The sequence below is a fragment of the Pavona decussata genome, unplaced genomic scaffold (genome assembly GCF_977016875.1).
Source record: "Pavona decussata unplaced genomic scaffold, jaPavDecu1.1 SCAFFOLD_330, whole genome shotgun sequence".
Taxonomy (NCBI): Eukaryota; Metazoa; Cnidaria; class Anthozoa; order Scleractinia; family Agariciidae; genus Pavona; species Pavona decussata.
In genome coordinates this window covers 1,457,322-1,482,136 of record NW_028145718.1, presented here as the reverse complement: position 1 = coordinate 1,482,136, position 24,815 = coordinate 1,457,322, and the positions used below count along the sequence as shown (strand labels likewise).

Below are 24,815 nucleotides of genomic sequence, written 5' to 3'. Positions count from 1 at the left end.
AAATATGCAAGTGCCCTCAACTTGTAACCGGACCTTTGAAAAATCAAATTTCTGTTCACAACATTGGCTCGAACTTCAGTCATGCGGTTGCGGTTTGCGCCGTCACGCACAAAATTTCGATTTCACTGACTCTTCAACTTTGAAAATTCATAGTTGGCTTTCTATAAATCCTAGACATTTTAAATACTTCATTTATTGTAGTTTTCGATAATTGCTAAACGATGTCAATAGTTATGTTTCTCGAGAATGCAAGCGTTTTCGTTTGTCTATTACTGCCCTAGCACATACATTTTGCCTTTGGCGGATCAAAATGTTTGTCTGAATCTATGCGCGGATCACAGTGACAGAATCTATTTTTAGCAATAGTGCAAAACGCTAAGCATTTTTGATTGTGTGCCACGCGTGCACCTTCGAATCACAGCTAAAGGAAGAGCTTATTCTGGGTCAAGCCTAGTGACAAGTATTGCAGCATTCCTCTCTAATATAGTGAAGAACAACCTCCATATCCTCCATAATTATTAGTGTTTTCCCGGCTGTTGTCTTGCCACAAAACGATGTAATTTAAAAGATGAGCTAGCCTCCCAAATTCTTTCCTTAAAAAGAAATCTGGAAACAACTTCCAATGGATTCAAACTACTTCCTTACTTTGGTTATATGTCATTAGCTTATTGAATAGTTAATCTGTCTGGCTTTGAGCTTGCGTATAAGTGTTAGTGCTAAAGGAAGGAAATGTTACTCTTCCTTTTCCTTGAAATTTAATACCTTAATGCCAGTGTTGTTTCAGATAATGTTTTCTTTTTGTTTTAGGTTTTTGTTTCAACTACCTTTGGTTTCCTGAAAATAAAGGAAGTGCGTCGCATGCGCTTCGGAACTATAGCTAAAGTGAAAGGTTCTTCGTAGGTCAAACCTTGTGACAAGCATTGCCGCATTCAGCATTCAGTAGAAGAACCACCTCCATGATGAGAAAGTGAACAGTGAATATATCGAAGCCTAGGGGCAAGCATTGCAGCAAACTTCTTTAAAATAGTGAAGGACCACCTCCATATTCTCCGACCACCTCCATACCGCCGACCAGTTGGCTCAGTTGGTAGAGTACCGGACTACCGTGCGGGAGGTCGTGGGTTCAAACCCCGGCCTGACCAACACTCAGGGTCTTAAAATAACTGAGGAGAAAGTGCTGCCTTTACTCTGACATCTGCAAATGGTTAGACTTTCTAGTCTTCTCGGATAAGGACGATAAACCGTAGCCCCCGTCTCACAACCCTTGTTTGTAAATAACTCTGTGGGACGTTAAAGAACCTACACAGAGTAGGGGACGTAGTTCCCGGTGATATGGTCTGGTCTTTGTGTGTATACCCTCATGGTTGGGTGGGTAAATGCTTGGAGATATTAGCTGCATTAAGCTACTCTGTAAATCCGAGGGTAAATAAAGATATGATGATGATGATGATGATGATGATGATGATGATGATGATGATGAAGGTGATGATGAAGATGATGATGATGATGATGATGATGATGATGATGATGATCGAACAGAGATCCTCAAAAAAGCCAGAAATTTTATTCGACCACAAAAGTGTGATTGTGCATTTTTGCTAACGAGAATTGTTGAAAATTGTTCTCAATTTCACGTTCTATTTGTGGACGAACCTTGTAAAACGAACCTTTTTGACACTTGTGACCCGCTGAAGGAAACACATTATTCAACCGGTCGATATTGCATTACGTCCCCGTCTAATACTTCCGCGCTTTACTTCCTTGTCAAAATGGTATAAATCCAGAGAACGTATTCTATAGGCATGTCCATTAGGTGAGATTCATCTGGAATAGGGAGCAACCAACAAGGGGTGGGTAAAATCTTTACTTTCACTTTTCATTCAAGAGAATTGTACTGTTTCCAGAGTTTATTCTTAGCACGAGTACAGATCGTGTGCAAGTCATGTTCGAGTCACAAACCAAGTTCGAGTTACCATCCAACTTTAATTTTTGTCTTCTAATTGTTATTGTCGTTTCCATAATGATGTGCTAGTAGTAAACGGAAAAATTAACCTTCGCGTTTGCAACATTTTTAATTATCGATCGCTAGAGCCATTATTGGTTTGATTCGCTGCTGCTGTCGAAAGATATACGACATCCTTCGATGTTAATAAATTTTCTGAGATTAAGATCTGTTTAACAAATAGATTCCATTTTGCCGTGCGTTTGGACTCTGATAACGCACAGATGATGTCAGAACGTGGTGAGAACAAAGAAGAACGCTACGAGCCGCAGGCGGGTGGCTTGACTGATGTGCTCACCTCATCTTATTTTCAAGTGCTTTCCTAGTTTCAACTTTTTGCGTTTGTAAAATATGCCAGTTATTCATGAATGGCCCACAGTACCGTGTAGGATTCGGTATCAGTATTGTTCCCGCCACTTTATTCCGCGTAGCTTTGCAGTACAAATCCTTACCTTAAGTTGTTACCTTTGCAAGCACTGCCAAGAGATGCGGTCTACACTAAAATAATAACGATCATGTGTTTTACTTCCTAGAGTAAGAGCGAGAGAACAGTAAAGAAAGTGAGAATGGAGTTGCCATTATTGCTGATTCTGTTGGCGATTGGTGCCAGTGCTTTGAACAGAAATCCAGATGGTATGGATCCATAAAAATATAATAATTCTGAGCACAAACAGTTCAGCTAGTCACAATCACATCATTTTTAAGTATATTTAAGTGTTTTTCTGTTCTATTAATGATAGCGTTTAAGCTTTTATTAATTCGGTAATTCTTTTAATTAATGATATTTTAGAGCAGGACCTCCCTGTATATCACCCGTTGGTGAGAAGTTATTATTATGCGCAGTAAAACTATCTGTATGCACAGTATAAGAAAGCACCACAGGGCGCGTAGTGTAACCTGTGAGCCAAGCGAAACTTAAAATAGCACGTGAATAAATCAATGAATAATATATATACATATATAAAAATATAAAATATATAAAAATATATAGAAGCCATAGTCTAAAAATGTAAAATATATAAAAACATATAAAAGTCATAGTTTATATAAAAATGTATAAAAGTCTGGTCTATTCATGGCTGGTCTATCAATCTTGGTATGATAAAACATCATTTTAATACTGTAAAAGTTCTTGTTATGTTCAGCGTCGCCGATAAAACCGCCTTCTGCATTTTCTCTAGGACATGAGTAGTCTTCCGTCCAACCAGTGATCGTACACTAATCTCTGTCTCTTTCGACCAGCCGCCTAGCGCATCCATGACAATGTTATACTGGTGCACCTCATATCCTTTATATTGCTCCTTCAGTTCCCACCTCAAGGGACCATACTTCATGGTTTTCTCCTTGCTCTTTTTCTCTCGATTACTAATCCGTGGACAACTCATCTCTATGGTCATGACTTTCTTGCTCTCATGATTCACAACCCTCGCATCGACCCGGTTGGCTCGCACCTCCTGATGATCTGCATACACAGCTACATCCCACCACGCTTCTACTTGTTCTGACTTGTACACCGGCTTTGGCATCACTGGCGAGTACCATGGTGGTACGTCGTCAAGAAGATCTTAGTCACGTAGGAGCTCGTAGAACAGGACTTTTAAAGCCATGTTATGTCTGAGCAAATACTTGTTCTGAGCTAGTGCAGAACACCCGGCCAGAATGTGCGGGACACTTTCTTGGGCACGACCACGTAGCCTACACTTCACATCCACGGGACAACTCGTGTGTGTCGTCTTACTAGAGTATACCTTTGTGGGCAATAGTTGCTCGTACAGTTCAAATACACCGGCAATAGTGTGCGAGGGGTATGATCTCCATTTATTCAGCCAACTGAAACACTCATTCTTGCACAGCTGTAAATCAGACTACCTCTCAGTCAGCAACTTTCCCTGCCATTCTAGTCCAAGTACTTCCTTCTCCATCTTCTCTTCCACACATTCTTTCAATACTTCCTTGACACGGTACGATGAGATGGTCCTCCCGTTGCTCATAGCACCTGCAGGATCTGGGTGATTAAGGTGTAAGTTGACGCCCAGATCCTCCGCAAACTTTGCAGCATCTTTAACTAACGAACTATGCCCCAGTAACTCAGCTCTCTCCTCGAACTCCCTTACCATTTCCATATTATTATTATTATTATTATTAGTATTATTATTATTATTATTATTATTATTATTATTATTATTATTATTATTATTATTATTATTATTATTATTATTATTATTAGCTACTTGCTACTTGCAGCTACTTCCACCTCAGTAAAACATTTATGCGCCTTTGCGTTAGACACATTATCAAAACCTTGATCTTTGTAACCATTGCGTTGGTTTTACTCTAAAAATACTTAACTGAAGTGACGAGTTTCCTTGGATATGTGCCTTAGTTCACTGTTGGATGATCTAGGCCAAAGAGGACAAATGATGGTCTAACCGAGCCTTATGTAGGGTAATTAGGTAGAGTATCTCCTTACTACCCCCCGAACGGAAGCCACAGAACAGAAGCACTGATAAGGCGCATAAAATCATTTATTTGTTAAATAAGTATCCTTTCCGTTTTTTTTTTTTAGAAAATGCTGGAGTTTCGAAACCAGACCTGTTTGAAGGCGATATAATTTTGACCGCTCGCCAACGCTTGGCCCTTAAACTTGGACTTAATCTCGATAGTGACGGAATAATAAGCCGGGGCGCTACTTCGTCCCGCAGTCTACTTTGGCCTAACGGAGTGTTACCATACGCTATTGACTCCACCCTGGGTAAGTACAAGAACGGGAAAAACCAAATTACCATTGACGTCGAAAACACGAAAACATGGTACCGTAGTAAAAAAGTCAGAGGCAAACGAGATGAAGCTAGTTTTATACGTAAATAGGAAACAAACAAAAAAGTGAATAGAGGATTCCATTTGTTTTAAATTTTGAAGAAACAGCATCAAAGATTTCATTCATCTGAAGTCATTTCTTCCGCTACAATATATGTCATTATTTGTATATGCTATTTTGTTAATCTGAAGGCTAAACAATGTGCACGCGAGTTCAACTTGACAATTTCAAGGACTCCATACGATTCACTTTGACTCGCAAAACTCATGACTTTTTTTAATGATCCTACCTTTGAGTTTTTTTAAAAGCAGCTCCAGCATTTGAAAAGTAAACCCTAACGACATTCTGAGGAAATTTCAGTAACACAAAACAGTAGTTCACATAATTAGTCCTGACCGGTATTCTTTATGTAATATATCAAACACGAGGAAGAGTGTTTCATCAGATATCCAAACACTGAGAAGTAGTTTTTTTAAACGACTTCGAGGTGTTTGGATATCTGATGAAACACACTTTCGAGTGTTTGATATGGCTTCTCAAATGATCAATAATTCTTGGAGAAATTCAAGGCTAAAGTTGGAAAAATTTTGATGGTAATTAGGATCACATATCCAAACCACGGTCACGGTAGTGATTTTCTTTGTTTCCTCTTGATGAATTATTAATGAGTTTGAGAATGCAATATTAAATACGATTGCACAAAGATATGAAAAGAAAATGTTTTCTACTGTTTGCTAGGGTGTAATTTTTTATTGCACTTTTATTTTTTTAACAAAGTAGGCCTACTTTCCAAAACATAAATATGCTCACAATGTGTTCCCCGTGATACGTCTTTTAACCATCATAGCGGTAAGAAAATCCGGTCCTGATTGACTACCAGAAGCTTTCGTGTGAAAAGCCATGTGAAAAACCATGTGAAAACCAGCTTAATTTCACACATTTTTCATATGATTTCCACATCATTTCACACATGTTTCAAATGCTTATTTCACATGCATATGAAATAGCAGCATGTGAAGAGTATATGAAGAATATGTGAATTGTGTGTGAAAACATGTGAAGAATGTTATCCTTTTCACATGCTTTGTCCTATGCAATTTCACATACAAATTCACACATTTTTAAAGCAAAACAAGTTTCTGTTTTCACATGGAATTTCACACAGTATTCCACATTAAGAGCGGTTGTCAGTAACTTTCGAGAATCCGGCGACAGAAGCGAAAATTCGAATTTTTTTTTATTTGCCCCAAAAGACCCTTTTAGTGAACTATTTTCAAAAATAATATTCAAAAGTTCCAGCGAATTTTTATTTTGGCAAAAATTGGGAAAGTTCGAAATCGGCCAAAACGCGACCGATGGCCCGATTGAAATTATGCAAATTACTACATTTTTAAAACTCTCGTTCAAGACAAGGTAGCGTTTTCTCGAGTTGACACTCTCACAATCGTTTTTACATCCCCTGTGCTTGCTTCTAAACTATATTTTATCTCGACCTGAACATTCTTTCATTTAAAGTTGCCCACGTAAAGAATACAATGTTTGCTATTCCTTAGATAGAGTGATTTTTGCCATATTTCAGATGACCATATCATCAAGGGTATACAAATATACTGGTAATGAAATCACTTTTTTGAACGGGCAATTGTTCTTATTTATCATGTTAAAATATTTAGTTTGGCCCGCGAAAAGCGAGCGCGCTAGGTCGAGATGTGTGGAATGCACTTTGACACAATTCGCCATTTCAGTACTTCATGTTCCTCCTGTTACTTTGCACTTATCAATACACTTCACGGAAGCTTTTAGATAAAAGCCAAGGTCTCTGTGTTCATTTCATGCTTTTATACACGTAAATAACTAGCTTCAAACTTGAGTGCTCCCCATATTAGCATTAGGTTATCAAATGATTCCTTTCAGGTAAAATTTTTTTCGAGTTTATATTGGGCCCTTCAAGCGAGATGAAAGAGCCGTTCGCAGGGAAATAACTTGAAATCAGTGAAATTAATACCCTGTCTCTCATATCATGCTACACTTCCAAACTACCGTTACTATTAAGCTAGAAAGTGTAAATGCTCCCTTTTTACGTGACCCAAAACAGAATTTGCCTAAAATATTACGAATAAAGTCCACCACAAGAAAAAACTGAAAAAATCGCGCACCGACGTAAATGTAAACATCAGCCGTTTCTCGACTTGCTACATGGATGAAACGCGTCCGTTATTTTACCTCTGTATACATTTATGATCAGAAAGTAGAAACAAAAAATCTTCTCTATGCCCATCTGTATAAATGCACTCGCCAATCAGGCTTTGATTTTCTGTATGTTTGTCGAAAATACTGAAGAATAGTGCAACATAATAATTTGTTACTGACTACTTGACTCATTCAATCACAACCGGATACATGTAACACGACTGGAAACTAGATATAAAGAAATGCTGTTACTTGTCTGCAATCGTTACTCACATTATATCTGGCGATATCACATCCCCGAGGCAAGGCTGAAAATTGTCTCAAAATCCGCATATTAGAGATTCAAAGTTTTGAACAACGCAACAACTTTCATTGCGTGACAAGTGAAATCTGATACACAAGCGCGCGAAAAGCACCGGAATAAACAATGTCAAGATTCGCCCTTGTGATGACAGTGCGAAAATGATTTTTGAAATTACAAGAAGAAATTGAGGCAAGTCAAGGTCTGCAAGGTATATTTAATGGACTGAAACAATAATCATGTAGTTTTCCTCTTCTGAGATTCACTCTGTTTTGTCTGTGCCGGATTCTCATCAATAAAATAACATTACAGGAAAAGTAAAACCGAAATTAATTTAAATCAAGTTAACAAATTTTAATTTGAAACCTCAATGCAGTATTTCAATACTATCCTCAAACAAAAAGCTATTATATTTAGGAGAGTGAAGTTTGTCTTTCGCCATGGATCAACGCGCAAAAGTTGTGGATCAAGCTCAAAAGGTGCGCAATATTTGCAATGTGTTATACGGTTTTAAAATCAATGTAATAAGGACGTTCACCATCACGGAATGGAACGAAAAAAAACTTCTTTTTAGGTTAACTTGTTAAACCTAGCTTTAATGTCTGTTTGAGATGAGTCAATGATGGCGATAAAATGTTAACTGGAAATACACAACATTATTCTGCATTATTGCTTACGGAAGGGCTGATCAAATTTTAAGATAAGAGTTTAACCTTAATTTATTTTCTAGCGCGCACTAGTGTCAAAGGATGAGGGGCACGACAGTTATTTCTCAGATTTTCGTGTTCGGTCTAAAAAACGGTGTTATCTCTTACAGGCCGTCACTGTGTAAGTCTGACGTTATCATTGTTAAATCCTCCTAGCGTGCTCCAGAGTATCCACCATACGAACAGCCTTTTACAAGGCCAGTGAGAGTATCTTTTGAACCTGTGTACCATAGTCCAGTGATTGTTCAATTTATAGTGGTTTTTATATGGCATGGTTGAAGATATAACTTAATTACGAGTTCCACTTGGATTGGGTTAACCCACAGTACATGCATTGACAATGACAGCGATTCTTTGCTGTTCATTCCTCGGTCTCCCTTCGTCGTTAAAGGTTTCTGACTGTTCCAGTTCACACGAAGGCCTAACTTCTCTCGGTGGTGTATAAAGACGAACGGAAAGTTTCAATCGTAAATCATAATTCCTGGAATAAAGTCAAGTAATGCATAGCAGTGGATTTCTGTTTAAAAAAATAGGGAAAGTCAGAGAATGAAATAAAATGTTCTTTCATGCTCTCAGTTTCTCTCAAATGAAAACACTTTACCTGCCCTAGCAACAACACTATTTCGTCCTGAATTTCTTTATAGGCCCGATCTTTTGTGCCTTTATAGGTGCGAGCGAACGTCCTTTTTGCATTGATTAAGCGTAACACATTACAAATCTTGCGCATTTTTTGAGCTTGATCCGCACGGAGAGGTGCCATGGCGAAAAAAGAAAAACTTCACTCTCCTCCAAACTTTTTGTTTGAGGATAGTATTGAAATACTGCATTGACGTTTCGAAAGCTCTTGATTTGTTTACTTTCATTTCAGTTAATTTCGGCTTTATTTTGAGGAAAATAAAGGTTGTTGTTGTTGTTGTTGTTGTTGTTGATGATGACAATTCGGTACAATCCCCAGGAGGGGGGGGGGGATGGGGGGAGAGGAGGAAACATGATTTTCGTTTCAATCCGGCAATCAAATATACCTTGCAGACCTTGACTTGCCTCAATTTCTTCTTGTAATTTCAAAAATCATTTTCGCACTGTCATCACAAGGGCGAATTTTGACATTGTTTATTCCGGTGCTTTTCGCGCGCTTGTGTATTACATTTCACTTGTCACGCAATGAAAGTTGTTGCGTTGTTCAAAACTTTGAATCTCTAATATGCGGATTTTGAGACAATTTTCAGCCTTGCCTCGGGGATGTGATATCGCCAGATATAATGTGAGTAACGATTGCAGACAAGTAACAGCATTTCTTTATATCTAGTTTCCAGTCGTGTTACATGTATCCGGTTGTGATTGAATGAGTCAAGTAGTCAGTAACAAATTATTAAGTTGCACTATTCTTCAGTATTTTCGACAAACATACAGAAAATCAAAGCCTGATTGGCGAGTGCATTTATACAGATGGGCATAGAGAAGATTTTTTGTTTCTACTTTCTGATCATAAATGTATACAGAGGTAAAATAACGGACGCGTTTCATCCATGTAGCAAGTCGAGAAACGGCTGATGTTTACATTTACGTCGGTGCGCGATTTTTTCAGTTTTTTCTTGTGGTGGACTTTATTCGTAATATTTTAGGCAAATTCTGTTTTGGGTCACGTAAAAAGGGAGCATTTACACTTTCTAGCTTAATAGTAACGGTAGTTTGGAAGTGTAGCATGATATGAGAGACAGGGTATTAATTTCACTGATTTCAAGTTATTTCCCTGCGAACGGCTCTTTCATCTCGCTTGAAGGGCCCAATATAAACTCGAAAAAAATTTTACCTGAAAGGAATCATTTGATAACCTAATGCTAATATGGGGAGCACTCAAGTTTGAAGCTAGTTATTTACGTGTATAAAAGCATGAAATGAACACAGAGACCTTGGCTTTTATCTAAAAGCTTCCGTGAAGTGTATTGATAAGTGCAAAGTAACAGGAGGAACATGAAGTACTGAAATGGCGAATTGTGTCAAAGTGCATTCCACACATCTCGACCTAGCGCGCTCGCTTTTCGCGGGCCAAACTAAATATTTTAACATGATAAATAAGAACAATTGCCCGTTCAAAAAAGTGATGTCATTACCAGTATATTTGTATACCCTTGATGATATGGTCATCTGAAATATGGCAAAAATCACTCTATCTAAGGAATAGCAAACATTGTATTCTTTACGTGGGCAACTTTAAATGAAAGAATGTTCAGGTCGAGATAAAATATAGTTTAGAAGCAAGTACAAGGGATGAAAAAACGATTGTGAAAGTGTCAACTCGAGAAAACGCTACCTTGTCTTGAACGAGAGTTTTAAAAATGTAGTAATTTGCATAATTTCAATCGGGCCATCGGTCGCGTTTTGGCCGATTTCGAACTTTCCCAATTTTTGCCAAAATAAAAATTCGCTGGAACTTTTGAACATTATTTTTGAAAATAGTTCACCGAAAGGGTCTTCTGGGGCAAATAAAAAAAAATTCGAATTTTCGCTTCTGTCGCCGGATTCTCGAAAGTTACTGACAACCGCTCTTAAAAACCATGTGGAATTCTTGCATCATAGCAAAAGCACCATCTTTCACGTGCATTTCACACACTATTTAAACTATATTTCAGATCACCACATTGCTTCACAAACCATGTGAAAGTTTGTATAACAACACATTTGTTATAGCTAGCTTTATTGTAAGTAGCTATATATCTAAATATAAAATTAGGAACATTACAACACCCATAATTCACATGTACATGAATTAAATTTGAAATATTACATGTATTTCACACATTTGTACTCATGCATACAGCTAGCTATTTCAATTAATGTTGTCGGATCAAAGTTTAAAGCTAAAAGACAAGACCTCTAGATTCTGTGGGTTTTTTCATGAATAAGCTCATCAAAATCAGTTTTGCCTCGTCCGTCCAGTGAAGATGTACGACGGCGAGCCATTTGGATGAAAGAAATGTTAGGATATCAAATGGATGAGGTGGAAGCCTCTTTGAAGATGTCTTCAAGCTTTAAGCTTTGATCCGACAACGTTAATTGAAATAGCTGTATACTGTATTGTCTGTAGAAATACACTACACAGTACTTTCATTAAAATCAATTTTCTCCTTTGTTATAAAAATTTAACAATGCATATACATGTATATATAGAAGAAGCACATCTACAGTACATAAATGTGGCCTCATTAAAGGTTATCGGGATACAGGATATTTGGTCATGAGAAGCAAACATAAGGATACGGCTTTATTTTGGGATAAAATTACAATACAGGGATCAGGGATATTAAGAGAAGAGAATCCGGGATATCAAGCAAGAAATTTGGTACAGTATAAACTAAAAGGGATATGCCATTTGTAGCAAAAAATTTAACAGGATACAGAAAAATAGACTCCCGCTGCCCCCTCCCCACTATATCAGTATGCTGCCAATAAATAACATCCTAATTTGTTATCCAACTGCATGCACTTAGTATTGTACAAATAATGCATGAAATGAGTACAAAATTATTCCCCAGTATATTTGTATAGTTAGTTATTTGTACAGTACGTAGAAAACCAGTTGGCAGGGATATGTGCAGTAAACAAACACACATGTGCTGCAACATGTGCGTAAACCATCACACTATCTCTTATAGCTTGTTTTCATTGCTGCTCATTAAAAACGTTTAAGTTGCATAATATAAAAATATATTATTTGATGCTTTGGTGTGGACATAGTATTGATGTATATTTTTATACATCTTTATTGTGTAATTTAATGCCATCACCTCACACATTGAATTCATTTTTACATCAATACTTTATTTAATAATATGCTAACAGCTATAAATTTCTAACAGAAAATAACAATAATAGAAATTAATATTTCAAACAAAAAAGAAAACTGTACATGTAATGCAGTGATTTGCAAAAATTACAGTGCTGAAAATTTAAGTGAGATATACTTCTTAGTTCATATGAATTATTTTTGCAACATAATAAGAAAATTATTTGATTAGATCAAAAGGATTTATTTTACCCTTTAATTTGCTTGCTGTTTTCATCTATATATATGGATATATATTAAATGATGTTCAATACTCCATTATGTAAGTTACAAAATTTAAATTACTTTGGTAATCTTTCCTGAGCAGAAGCAAAAGTCTTGATTCATAACAAAAGTAAATCAGTTAAAATAGAATCCAACGGCCATAAATGACTTAGCTTATTGAGCAGGATTTGGTGCCTTGTCTCTAGTCTTAAGCTGTACTCTTGAGTCTCAGCCTTGACAAACAATATTGAGTTGACAATCTGCAGTAAAATAGAAAATTGTGCGCTTTGAGTCAGTTCTTCTGAGTGATTTAATACATATACAGTAAAGCATAAGGGCTAGCTTTAAGTTTTTTGACATGTTGCAGTGAGTTTCTTACCCGTAACAATCATGTTGGTTTCTGATTATTAAAAATAAGGGAATTTGGCCTTAATTATATCTCGTGGTGCTACAAAAGTATACACTCCATTCAACTTCAATAAAATCCTGATCAGATCGTTTAAGTCTTCATCAGCTTATAACAAGGCATGATATTAATTCGGCTACAAATAACTCCGTAAAAACGAAAATAAACAGGGGTGTTTGCGTGTTGATTAATTTGTTGTCTGTACATGTACATGCATGCAGTATTTCGCGTGGACGATCAATCTATCTATCTATCTATCTATCTATCTATCTATCTTTCTTTCTTTCTCACCGTGAAATCAACCTTGCTCTTTTTTTAGATTATTTAATCTATAAAATCACACATTTTCATGCAGTCTTTCTTTAAAAATATTGATATGGAAGCTAACCTCTTTCTAAAAAGTAGTTATCCTCATTTTGCTGCTTGAAGACATCATATTTTAGCTTAACAGAGGTAAAATCCAGAGGGAATGTGTCCTGTACATAATCCTGCGACGATTCCCGCCTAGTCTCCCGCCTAAAGTCTAACATAAAACGGTCTTTCTCCGAGCCTGCAGTGGCATATCTGCTGACCAAAATGGTACCCAGTCTTCCCAGTCTGAATGAAATCCAAGATGGCTGCCGGTGTTGCCGAGTTTGGCTGTGTCATTCACAGAATAATACATCATTCTCATTTAACAGGCTTAAAATATTCCATCATTTATTTCATTGCGCATATGCCACACATTGACTTTCCAATCCTAGCAGTATGTAGGATGTTTGTCCCATGAACCTTGTTTAATGGCATTAGGTCCTGCGAGTCTCCTGTAGCTCATGATCAGTAATAGAGATTTTTTCTTTCCGAGTTTGGCTGAGTCATTCACTGAATAATACATCATTCTCATCCCTGACGTTGCTCTTATTTCACTTAAGCTTCCGATTGGTCTGCAACGAATGCCATCTACTCCGGCATGAGGCTATGGAGCCAAAAGACTTGCATCACTTTTAGGAGAAGAACAACGGAAGCAAACTATGTTTATTTCATGAAGGGAAATGGGTAAGTTTTTAGACTACATGAATTTGGCTTGAAAATTTTCACTGACAAATTATAGCCCCATTAACACGAGCAAAAAGATCGGCACGGCACCCCAAAATTTCGGTACGGTGCCACCAACTTTTTAAGGGGTGCCAAGACCACCTCGCGAGGTGGTCTCGGCACCCCTAAAATTTCGGGCACCGGTGCCGTATTATTTTTGGGCACGCTATGTTTACACGTTTAAAGTGCTACTATGACGAAATTCGTGTCTTTCTAATCTGAGCCATTTGAAAACATAAGCAAGTAGTCTGTACGTGAAGAAGAATAATGTTTACTATTTTCAAATATCTGTGTTTGTTCCAGAGGTATTCAAGTTTTTAAAATATGCAAATTAGCCAAGTGATGACGTCACAAACTCAACCGAGTTTTGGTCAAATATTATAAAAAAAAGATATCTCAGCCAATTTGTATCAAACATGCTTGATTTTTGCAGTGACATTGGTCTAGGTGCGCTCCATAATGTGAGCTTATCAGTTTTGTTACCATGGCAACATACTGGGTTCCAGTCCTCCCTGATACTGGCCTTGCTGGCCACCTTTGGCATTCTGTTTTGATATTTGCCAATGGTGCCTCATCTGCATGATCCAGCAAGCTTTATAAATATGTTAGGTCGAGTTCGTGGCCTTGTTAATTGTTTTTCCATCTGAAAATCATTAAAATATTGAAATCAGGTTGGAGGGGACTGGAAAAGAGTGAGTTCCCATAGGAACCGAATTTTTATAGCCGTAGGTGTATTGCCTTTAGAACTATTAGCCTGCCAGGTTTCAATGATCTCTGCTGTAAATTGACTGAGATAGCTCTATTTATAATATTTGACCAAAATTCGGTTGAGTTTGTGACGTCATCAGTTCTCTCATTTACATATTTTTCACAATTTTCAAACGTGAATATCTCCGGAACCAATGCAGATATTTAGAAACGGTAAACGGCGTTTTTAATCTTTCCTAGAATTCTATGTGATTAACCTTAAAATTCAAGAGGTAAAAATTTGATCATAGTAGCACTTTAAAATCGGGGGTGCCGTGCCAAAAGAGTTGGTGGCACCGTACCGAAATTTTGGGGCGCCGTGCCGATCTTTTTGCTCGTGTAAATGGGGTTTATGCCTATTTTTTTATTTCGTACTAAATATTGGTATAATTTAGGTTTAGAGCGATTGGGCCATTGAGATTGTCCAATCTCATTTTCCCCCGCTGGCAAAGGCCGAATGCGGCTTAATTGCGTTCCCGTTTTCTTCGACTGATCCCGGGCAATTGGTTTCCACGAGCGCGGCTAGCTATTAACATTAGGATCTTTTAGAATAATTTCGACCAATGGAGTGTTGAAAATAATTTCGCGTTTGTTTCTGTTTTGCTTTACTACGCTTTCTGATTGGTTTGCAATATTGGCAGCACTTTCTCAACCAGTAAGATGTAAAACCAAAAGCATTCGTGACTCGCTCGCACTCGTTTTCCCGCGCTTGTCACGGGTTACATGTTGTGTCTCATTGGTTACATTATATGCTTTGTTTTTTTTTTCGACATTCCACTCAATTCAAAACTCCTCTCTCTAGCTTTCTTTTAATAATTACTGATCTCTTCAAGGTGTTGGTCCTATATCGGGTGTCAAGGTGGAAAACAGGATATAAGCTTGAGCTCAGGCTGCTGGACTGCAGGCATTGTGGCACACGAGATCGGTACGTAGAGCATATCATTTTTTTCAATCTCACACTAAACAATGCACCTTTTTGGCTGGAGCGCTGTCAATTGACTGTCTAAACTAATTTGCCAATCGCTTTGGTATTGTTTACTTCGCATGGTATTGGATAGCAAAACTCACGCCAGTTTCTAAACCAATGAGAAACAAAATCAAACTCAATCATGACTTGTTCGCACGCTTTTTCCCGCTTCGAGTTCTGATTGGTTCAATGCACTGTTTACATCTCTCGTGATTGGCCGGATTAATTACTTGGTTTTGGTTTAAGGCCCTCAAATTAAAACCACTTTTATGGACTAATACAAATTTCTTCGATAATGACATTATTGTCCATGAAGCCCAAAGGATAGGGTTAAATTCTACACACGTATGCCCTAGGGTTCCGGGATTTTTATCCCAAGGTTAGAGCAGTTGAAATTGAAACAGCACTTTTTTTTTTAAATGAGCCATATAAAGAATGAATGGGACATCCGTATTAGGAGTGCGTTCTTTTCACGTCGAAAGTAACTAAATAACAACAACGATACACATCCTAACCTGAAATGCTATGGTATGAACATTCTTACTCCAAAGTTTCGCCGTTTCAAGGTCCATGACTCTACTATATTTCCACAAACCTCTGATCACCAAACAAACCACCAAATTGGCCATGTGAACTGTAGGCATGTTCCGTAGATCCCTCCATTCGCTTTATTCTCTGTAGACTTGACAAGAGCTCGCTAAGTGGGACAGTAATAATGACGAAACAACTGCCCTGTCCCTTCATAGACCTCTCCGACTGGTCAATTGGCACATGCAAAATTTTAAATTGCAGTATTCTTAATGAAAGAGAGCTATTTCGTGGTTATTTATGTCCAAGGTGAGCTTTGGTCTAGACTACCGAGAAAATTAATAGAGTCGTGGAAGGTGACGCCGTACTTTGATGGATTTTTTGGTTCGCTTTAAATTTCAAAAGGATAGCATAGTCTAAGACCTTGGAGAATAGAAACTTTGAAGTGACGAATTTTCTTTTCATGAGATTAATTGCTAGAAAGTAAAGTTCGATAATATTTCTTTCCGTGTTGCGGCATTTTTAGGATTCAAAAGGCTAAGACATTATGACTTTCTCTTTTTAACACCAGCTCACGCCCTTGGATTTTACCACGAACAGTCCCGACCTGATAGAGATCAATACGTCACTATAAACAGATACAACATCGAATCTGGTAAGGTTCATGTACTACACTTATTTGCGGCATGTGTACAGACTAAAGAACTTGAACCAGGCGATGCCTGATCTCATTTTTAAAAGTAATGTAAGATAGACTCTTGTAGTAATTTATTAATAATTACTCGCATTGCAACCTAAAAAGGCGCTGAATTGCGTTAGTAATCAACTATACTTGCGTGAGTGCGTCTAAGGATCTTTCCTGTTTTGTTATGCCACCATTCAGACAAACAAACCCTGTTAACCGTTTTAGATATCCTTGGACGCACAAACAACTTGCGTTTAAAGATTTACACATGGTTTGTAGTTTAAAGGGGCAATGTCACGGAGATTTGGCTGTACTTTGGTGCAAACTGCGCGAATATTTGACTAAAACCTCCTCTCTTACACGAAAACTGCTCTTAGAACACAGGAAATAAAATAAGCCAAAATAGTACGTGGTTTCACTGAGCAAGAATATAACATAAGTTTTTTTTATTGATTTCTCCAAAATACACAGATAGAGGTTGAAAAAGTTCACCAATTTTTTTCAAGTTTCACCCATTTGCATCCTAACCATCCGCAGCCAAAGATAATTTATGCTAGTTTCAGTTCACTACTAGGGATATTGTTAACTAAACTGAACCATTATTTTAACGATCCACCGATACAAATATATTTTCTGGCTATTCAAAGGACACTTAAAATAGGTGATATTGCCCCTTTAAAGCCCCCGACCAGCCTTGGTTTTATTCTGTGTAAGACCATATTTGCGGGAAAAGTTCGAATTCAATTTTACCAGTTTAATGAAAAGAGAGCCTATTCTCTACATGATAAGGTTAATATTATGGGTCATGGTACTGCTAAGCGCCATCTAGCATTGATGACAAATTGCCTCCCATCTTGGATTATCGAATTGATAAAAAAAAAAGGTTAAAAAAGTAAACATTTTACATATTATATTTATTCATGCGGAATAATATTAATCTACCTTAACATTGCAGTTTATAAATGATTTCTTAACACTAAAAAGGTGAAAATCACGGATTTTTATTATGTCAATGACCTCAGGCTTTCGTTTCGAGAGTGGTATGGGTGGTTCTTGTTTATATTGTTTTAGGAAGCTTGATTCACCTGTTATTCTGCAAAAGCAAAATATCAGAATTATAAATTCCACAATTCCATGCTCATACAGATCCAATTTTTAAGGAACTTGGTATACTAAAATTTAATGATATCCATTTGCTTCAATCAGGCCCATTCATATATTCTTGAAAAAATTCATTCTTGCCGCCAAGGTTTTATAATAACGTCTCCCAAAACAATCAGTTCCACTCTTTCAATACTAGAAATTCCCGTGCCTACCATTTACCTTATTGTCGAATAAAGATAAAGAAGTTTTCAGTCCTTTATTTTCCAAAGACACATTTTTTTTAACTCGCTTGACAACGGAGTCATCAACTCTACATCCATTTCTTCTTTTAAGAAAATACTTAAGAGTAAACTAATGAGCAGCTATAAATAATGAAGTGACTCTATGCCATCTTTTGTTTCAATTGTTGTAATCAACTCTCTAAGCTCGTTGTTTGAGAGGGCCTAATCTCTTATAAGCTCTCTATAGTTTCTTTTCGGTCCCCTCGCCACTTTTCTTATCTTGTTATTTTATATTGTATATTTATTTCATTTGTGTGGTAAAATAAAGTATCCATGTATGTTTCAGAGCAAAAGCACAAGGCAACATTCGCACATGCAGTGCTGATCAGTTCTTTTATGTGCTCGCGTCCTCATGCCGGTTCAGACTTGTGAAATATCAGATAACAGACATAACCCTAATGGAAAGGTTCCTTTTTCTTGTGTTCCTGCTTGCAATAATTATCTTACGCGGTATCAGAAACAATTTTTCGGACGTTTGCGCTCATCTCAACCGTGTGGAAGCAGATTAAAGGGGAAGTGTCAACGGGTTTTGTTTTCACTTCAAAAATGCGAAACATGTATGACTAAAAAGAAATTTAAAAATATCGTTTCAGTGCTGTTTTAAATTACCCCTCAAGTGTAATAGAAGTCTCATCAGTGTCTCTGGCCATTAAATGAACTAGATCGGAGTGTAAGGCTAACTTTTTCACGTCCTTGTATTATCGTATCAAATTAATGCCCCAGAAAAGATCTTTCAAGAATGTTGTTCGCTGTTCTACAATTGTTTTACAACTAAGCTAACGCATTGTTGGACCATTTTCACCAAACTGAGGTCTAAAAACGTGTGACCCTTTCCTTTTGATTAACGGTAATAGAACTGAATATTTACCCCTTAAAATGGAGGAATGACAGAGCCTTGGTAAAACCTTAGGGATCACGTAACAAGTGGTCAAATCTGCGTGTCATCTCACCACCCCCCCCCCCCTGCCCCTCCCTTCTCGAAAATTAAATAAAGTAACAGCCTGAAAAGAACATTTGGAAAGGTACTCAAATGACATTTCTATACACGTTCAATCGATAAGTGATGTCCCTTTCAAGGAGATTCGCTGCATCGAAATTGTGGAACGCTATACCGGACGAGTCTCGAAAGATACAAACATACGCCACTTTTAAAAACAATTTAAAAACATTAGATCTCTTGGGACTCTGAATGCGATGTAGGATCTATCCTTGACTGACGTTTACTGCTTTTAATGGTCGCATTTTTTGTACATTTTACTTGGTTACAACATTGTTAAATTCTTATATTTTAATATTAGCTAGTTCGTAACCTTAATTTATTCAAATTTATATGCCTTCAAAAGGCTTTTATAATTTCTTTTTTTTTTTTCCGTGGCGTACCTGTAAACTAACTGTTTTAGCTAAGTGTACTGACCACATTAAACAGATTGATTGATTGATTGATTGATTGATTGATTGATTGATTGATTGATTGATTGATTGATTGATTGATTGATTGATTGATTGATTGCTTGCTTGCTTGCTTCCTTGCTTGCTTGATTTGTTGGTTGGTTGGTTGGTTGGTTGGTTGGTTGGTTGGTTGGTTGGTTGGTTGATTGATTGATTGATTGATTGATTGATTGATTGATTGATTGATTTTTTCTTTCTTTCTTTCTTTGTCTTGAAATGCAGGACAGGAACATAATTTTAAAAAACACACCTCCCGCATAAACTCTCTTGGGGCTCCCTATGACTACGGGAGTGTGATGCATTATGGGAGCCACGCTTTCAGCTGGAATAACAAACCAACTATTGTGCCCAAGAAGGCTGGGGTAGGTGTAACTGCTAATTCAGTAACAATCAAACGAGGTAGCTAGTTTAGTAAAAAAAACAAAAGAACAGCTAAATATATGCAAATATTTCCTTGAAAATGTTTATTTAAGTCTTACTTACACGTATCGATTTATCGGGCTCGATTAGCAGGTGCAATGGCATGAGCCAATTAACATGTGACAGATTTGTCGGCTGATTCCTTTTTCTGTTGGTGTCACGCCGCGCACTGAAGTCGGCCTCATTCAAAACATCTATATTTTTGTAAATCGGGCTGACATGTGTATAGTTTAACTAATGAGGGCAAATGTCACCTTGCCGTTTCACGTTTCAGATAAAATAGCGCGAACCTTTTGACTTTAGCTAATTTTGCGAGTTTCGATGAAGCTGTTTTGCGACTCGCTCTGGTGAGTTCATGAAGAAAAGTGCGCTAAGGAGTGAGTTATGAAGGGTTTTGAAACATGAAACTTAATTTGCCCTAGTATGACTTGCCGGAAAAGATTATTGGGGTACTTGTTTTCTACAATTAACTATTCATATATATGTATAAGAAAAAAGGAAGAAATACTTACGTAGTTCTCACGTAGACGGCAAACGCGAAATAGCCTGTTTTCACGTAGAAACGGCAACCGACAAACGCGAAAAATGGCGGAAAATCGTGGTCACGTGGTCATTTTTACGGTTCGCGTTTTACGATGCTAAATCTCTCTAGTATCATTAGCTTCCAATGCAGATGCTTTTTGGGCTCATGTGGGGAAGCCTGAGGAACCTGAAGGGAGCTAAGCGAAAACCTGCTGTCAGGTGGCTGTTATTCTTCATAAAAACTTGGACCTCTCCCTAAAACAACAAAACATTTAAAAAAAACCCTAAGATACGCAAAACGCTTGCGCAGTAGCAAAAGATTAAGGAGGCGCCTTCTTTAAAGAGGATGACGATTAACATACCTTGGTTTTCACAGGTGACGATTGGTCAGAGGACAGGTCCCAGTTACTTTGACAGCTATCAGATGAATGAACTGTACTCATGTGGTGAGATTACAATAATGTATTTAATTTCTCACTGACAGTAGCCACCGAACAGACTCACTCTGCTTGGATACTGCTAGAGGCTCTTGCTCTTACGAGTGGCTCTTTGCGTTAATAGATTTCTACTTGTGACCAATCCAAAGGACGCAGACATACTTATGTTAGGAACTCATACTAGCGTATCTGGTTCATAAGAAATTTGTAGTAATTAAGTAATTGCGATTGGTAATTAGTGAGTTGCAACTTCATTTTAAGATGGTCAGTAACACAACTGATAGCATACAGTGGGCCTTTGCCCTCTGTCCGTTTAGAATGCACAAAAGAAATAGAGATGTGTTAAACTGAACAAGCATTGGTGTCATTAAGGGTGTTATTCCAAAGCTTCCGATTCCCTCTTGTAACGCTGAAACACCAAGTTATAGTATCCATGACAGCAAGTCCTGTTGAAGAGGTCTGTGTTTCAAGCTATCAACTGCCTTATGTAGCTCGCACAGTCATAGTTATCGCTAATGCACTGATTTATCAAACTAAATTTGTAAATGTTATTTTCATCCTGAAGTGGGAGTAATTTGAACAATCGTTCAAATATATATTGGGACTGATATGACCAAATACACTTTGAATAACAATACATACTATTTTAAATGAAAGTGGAGTAAACTCTTTTTTACAAGAACGTCCTTTTTTTTTTTTTATTATTATCTATAGAAAACTAAACTTTACTTACAATACTAACCATACCAACTTAAGATGCTAACCTAAATTACAAAAAAGTAATAATAATAATAATAATAATAATAATAATAATAATAGTTACAATATTAAATTAACGTCCAATTTGGGGGCTGAGGATGAACGTTCTCATTATTGTTATTTTTATTTATTATTATTTTTTTGGCACCTTAAGCCCACATTATTCATTACGTGCTCCTATGCTACGAGTTTCTGGCTGGACTTTATTTGTTGGTGCAAAAAAATAAATATAGACTTAGAGGAACTTTCTAATACTGATATTCTTTTGGGAATCTGGCAGAGAAAGGACGATTTTCTTTTATTAAATCATCTTGTAATTTTAGCTAAGCAATATATCTATGATTGTCGCCAAAAAGGTACCCATCCTTCTTTTAGAATATTCACCAATAAGATCAACTACGTTTATCGATTAGAATGGCAAATAACGAGGTCAAATAAGAACGAGTCCAGTCACAAACTTAAATGGAAAAAATATAGACTGTACGCTTTAGATACTTTATAACGGTATAGTGCTCTCGTTTTTTCTCCCTTAGTGACAAACTGTAGAAAACTAGGTTAATAAATAAAAATGATATGTATTATAAAAATAACTAGCATAGCTAACATAAGTGTTGTATTTATAGTTAGTATTTTAGTATTGTAGTAATGTTACTATATTGTAAATAGTGTTACGCATTGTTAGAAATTTAGTTTTGTAAGTAATGTTAGTATTGTAAGCAGTGTTAGTGTTGTAAGTAATGTGTGGTACTTCAATGAAGGAAAAAAACATTTAAAAAAAAAACCTTAAGCCCACAAAAATTCTTAAAATGTTCTTTGAAATTAACCTGTTATAGTACAGTATTTCAATAAATCTACACGTATGTGCCGTAATGAGGCGTCATGTTGCTTGTGGCATGCTCTGTTGTGCGCCTTACATGTACTCTAGTGCTGGGTACAAGAACTTTTACGTAATCCGTATTTACACTGTTCATTTTAAAAACATTTGATCAACTAAAAATGTTTTTGACTGACTCTCAGCCCGTATAATGTTCTTAGCCTCAACTTTCTTATGAAAAAAAATGTTCCTAAAATTTTTTTCGAGTAGCCGCAGTCGTAGTTGTATTTTAGGTTAATGAAAACCCTGAAGATGTATTTCAGAACTTTCTATGCCAACCTCTCTGAAAAGTACCCACAATCTACATTATCAGTGCTATTTTTACTGACCGTTCGTGTAAATATTTGCAAAGGGACGAGGAGCTTAAAACGTGCCTTACAGTAAAAATGTCTGGACCGAAAACAATTTTCTCTCATTGAAAAATGTCTAAAACCAGTCAATGATCTTTTTTATAGCATGCAGAGACTTTTTCTTCAGCTGTCCAAAGTACCGGTGTAGTTCCTGGGTGCTTTACTGGTGCAAGAGAACATGCAATCGGTGCTGAAAAAACAGGTAGTCTACTTACTTATTCAGTGCCGGTCTGTGTCCAAGGAAATCGTTGTTCATGCCACCAGAGGCCAGATTCACGAAGCTCTTTTAAGTCAAAATAATTTTTTTACTTAAAAGTAGCGTTCTCGTTTATTCACCAGGCTTAAAATATTCTTCACATTTATTCCATTGCGCATGTGCCACTCATTGATATTCCCATCCTAGCAGTATGCAAGACGTTTGTCTCATGAACCTAGTTTAATGGCCTTTGCCCCTGCGAGTCTCCTGTAGCTCAGTGGTAGAGCATCCGAACTAGTAATCGGAAGGTCTTTGATTTGACTCCTGATAGGAGCACTCGGATTTCCTTTTTTCCTGGTATGCCTGTGTCATTTATTGAATAATACATCGTTCTTATCTTAAGTATCGTTTGTTAAACTTAGGAGGCCTTCATGAATCTGGCATCAGCACAAATCTGATAACCATGTTACGTCACAATATGACGATCATTTCAGACATCGGGGAATTTCATTAGTTTTTGTCCCATTTCTTCAGACGCTGCCTAAGAACATTCCAGATTTTAAATCTTATGAAAATGTTTCTTAAATTCTATTTTTTTTAGTCCACACTCGACCCTCAAGTATTGTCGTACTTTAGAATTAATGCCGTTAATTTATGCTGGCTTGTGATGTGTAGGGTAGTGTACTGTTGTGTTATGGCTTGGAATGGTATGGTATGGTTTGGTATGCTACGTTACGTTACGTTACGTTACGTTACGTAACGTTATGTTATGTTATGTTATGTTATGTTATGTTATGTTATGTTATGTTATGTTATGTTATGTTATGTTATGTTATGTTATGTTATGTTATGTTATGTTATCATTTGCAATGCTGACGTGAACTTAAAAGGTCTGTTTCAGTCCCACAGAGCCCAATTAGTTAATCTAGGACTCGTTTTAGCCCATAGCCGCGACATTTCAGACTTAAGAGAGTAAAATTAGCCCTCGCCTCGCCGTCTCTAGGACGTATTTTAGCATTTAGGCATTTTAGATACTGAAACAGGCACCGAGTTGGATTAATACAGATCTTACGTATTTGAATCTTACGGCTTTTTTTTCTTCTTCCTCTTCTTTTTTTTTTTTTTTTGGTACTCTAAAAGCATTCTGTAACAATAGTAATCATGTCTATTTTTTCTTTTGTTTTAGCCATGTGCAGCTTTAAGAAGGATCAGTAGCAAGCGTGATGCAGTTAAACTGTTTTTGTAGTCTTAAAATAAATGAATGAATGAATGAATAAACGTACTGCTTTAAATCCTCCATATTGTTTGGACGAGTTTAATCCCTTAGAATCTTTCGGGAGGGCTGCTTCGCCCGGTTCTCAATACCCTGACTCTAAATTATGTCATTTTCCAATGCCGTTTTTCACATCTCGCCGCCAGATCCACCCCCCTGTCAATTTTAGACTTAAGCCCCGTTCACACCAACTAAACAATTGGCTTTGACATAGGATTCTAGTAAACTTTAACTTATGGTTTCATTTGTGCTAAATCGGAAGTCGACAACATGAAGGAAACAATTTTAAACCGTTAACTAAACAGCTCTTAAACGTGTTAAAGCCTTGGTGTGAATGGAGATTGGTCTTATAAATAAGGGTGCAATATAATTATTATTATTATTATTATTATTATTATTATTATTATTATTATTATTATTATTATTATTATTGTATGTAGTAGTAACTACATATGTAGTAGTAACTGTATCTAGTAGATTTTATTCTTGTAAATAATAAAGTTATCATTCCATTACATTTTTATTTTTATTATTATTATTATTGTTATTACTATTATTATTATTATTATTATTACATAACTAAAATGAACGTAATAATATAGTTTTCTCTCCAGTTAAGACTTTCCTTCCGTTACACAGGTGCTGTTTCTCTGCCGATATACCCTTTGATATTAGTT

General features: G+C 36.8%; 1 protein-coding gene and 1 pseudogene across 2 annotated transcripts; one reads left to right on the top strand and one right to left on the bottom strand.

The window, feature by feature from the left end:
- Positions 1 to 1,707: 1,707 nt before the first annotated feature.
- Positions 1,708 to 24,164, top strand: LOC146453516 (astacin-like). Of its 2 annotated transcripts, none has more exons than XM_085096669.1 (10): positions 1,708 to 1,850; positions 2,538 to 2,635; positions 4,569 to 4,754; positions 13,384 to 13,507; positions 15,127 to 15,218; positions 16,360 to 16,443; positions 19,530 to 19,669; positions 20,626 to 20,695; positions 22,775 to 22,871; positions 24,052 to 24,164. In XM_085096669.1, the coding sequence occupies exons 2-9, from the start codon at positions 2,569 to 2,571 to the stop codon at positions 22,861 to 22,863; spliced, it is 852 nt and encodes a 283-aa protein (XP_084952795.1). In that variant the 5' UTR covers positions 1,708 to 1,850; positions 2,538 to 2,568; the 3' UTR covers positions 22,864 to 22,871; positions 24,052 to 24,164. The 2 variants fall into 2 exon arrangements, with proteins under 2 accessions (XP_084952795.1, XP_084952796.1); XM_085096670.1 differs by having other exon boundaries at positions 1,757 to 1,850; positions 2,536 to 2,635; positions 16,360 to 16,448; positions 19,535 to 19,669.
- On the bottom strand, positions 3,076 to 4,125 carry LOC146453517 (uncharacterized; annotated as a pseudogene).
- Positions 24,165 to 24,815: the final 651 nt, after the last annotated feature.

Excerpts from the sequence above, each read along its gene's own strand:
- LOC146453516 (XM_085096669.1), top strand. The coding sequence starts at position 2,569 with ATGGAGTTGCCATTATTGCTGATTCTGTTGGCGATTGGTGCCAGTGCT. Across the intron at positions 13,508-15,126 it reads TATTTCATGAAGGGAAATGG|GTGTTGGTCCTATATCGGGT; the intron begins GTAAGTTTTTAG and ends GATCTCTTCAAG. Across the intron at positions 16,444-19,529 it reads CAGATACAACATCGAATCTG|GACAGGAACATAATTTTAAA; the intron begins GTAAGGTTCATG and ends CTTGAAATGCAG.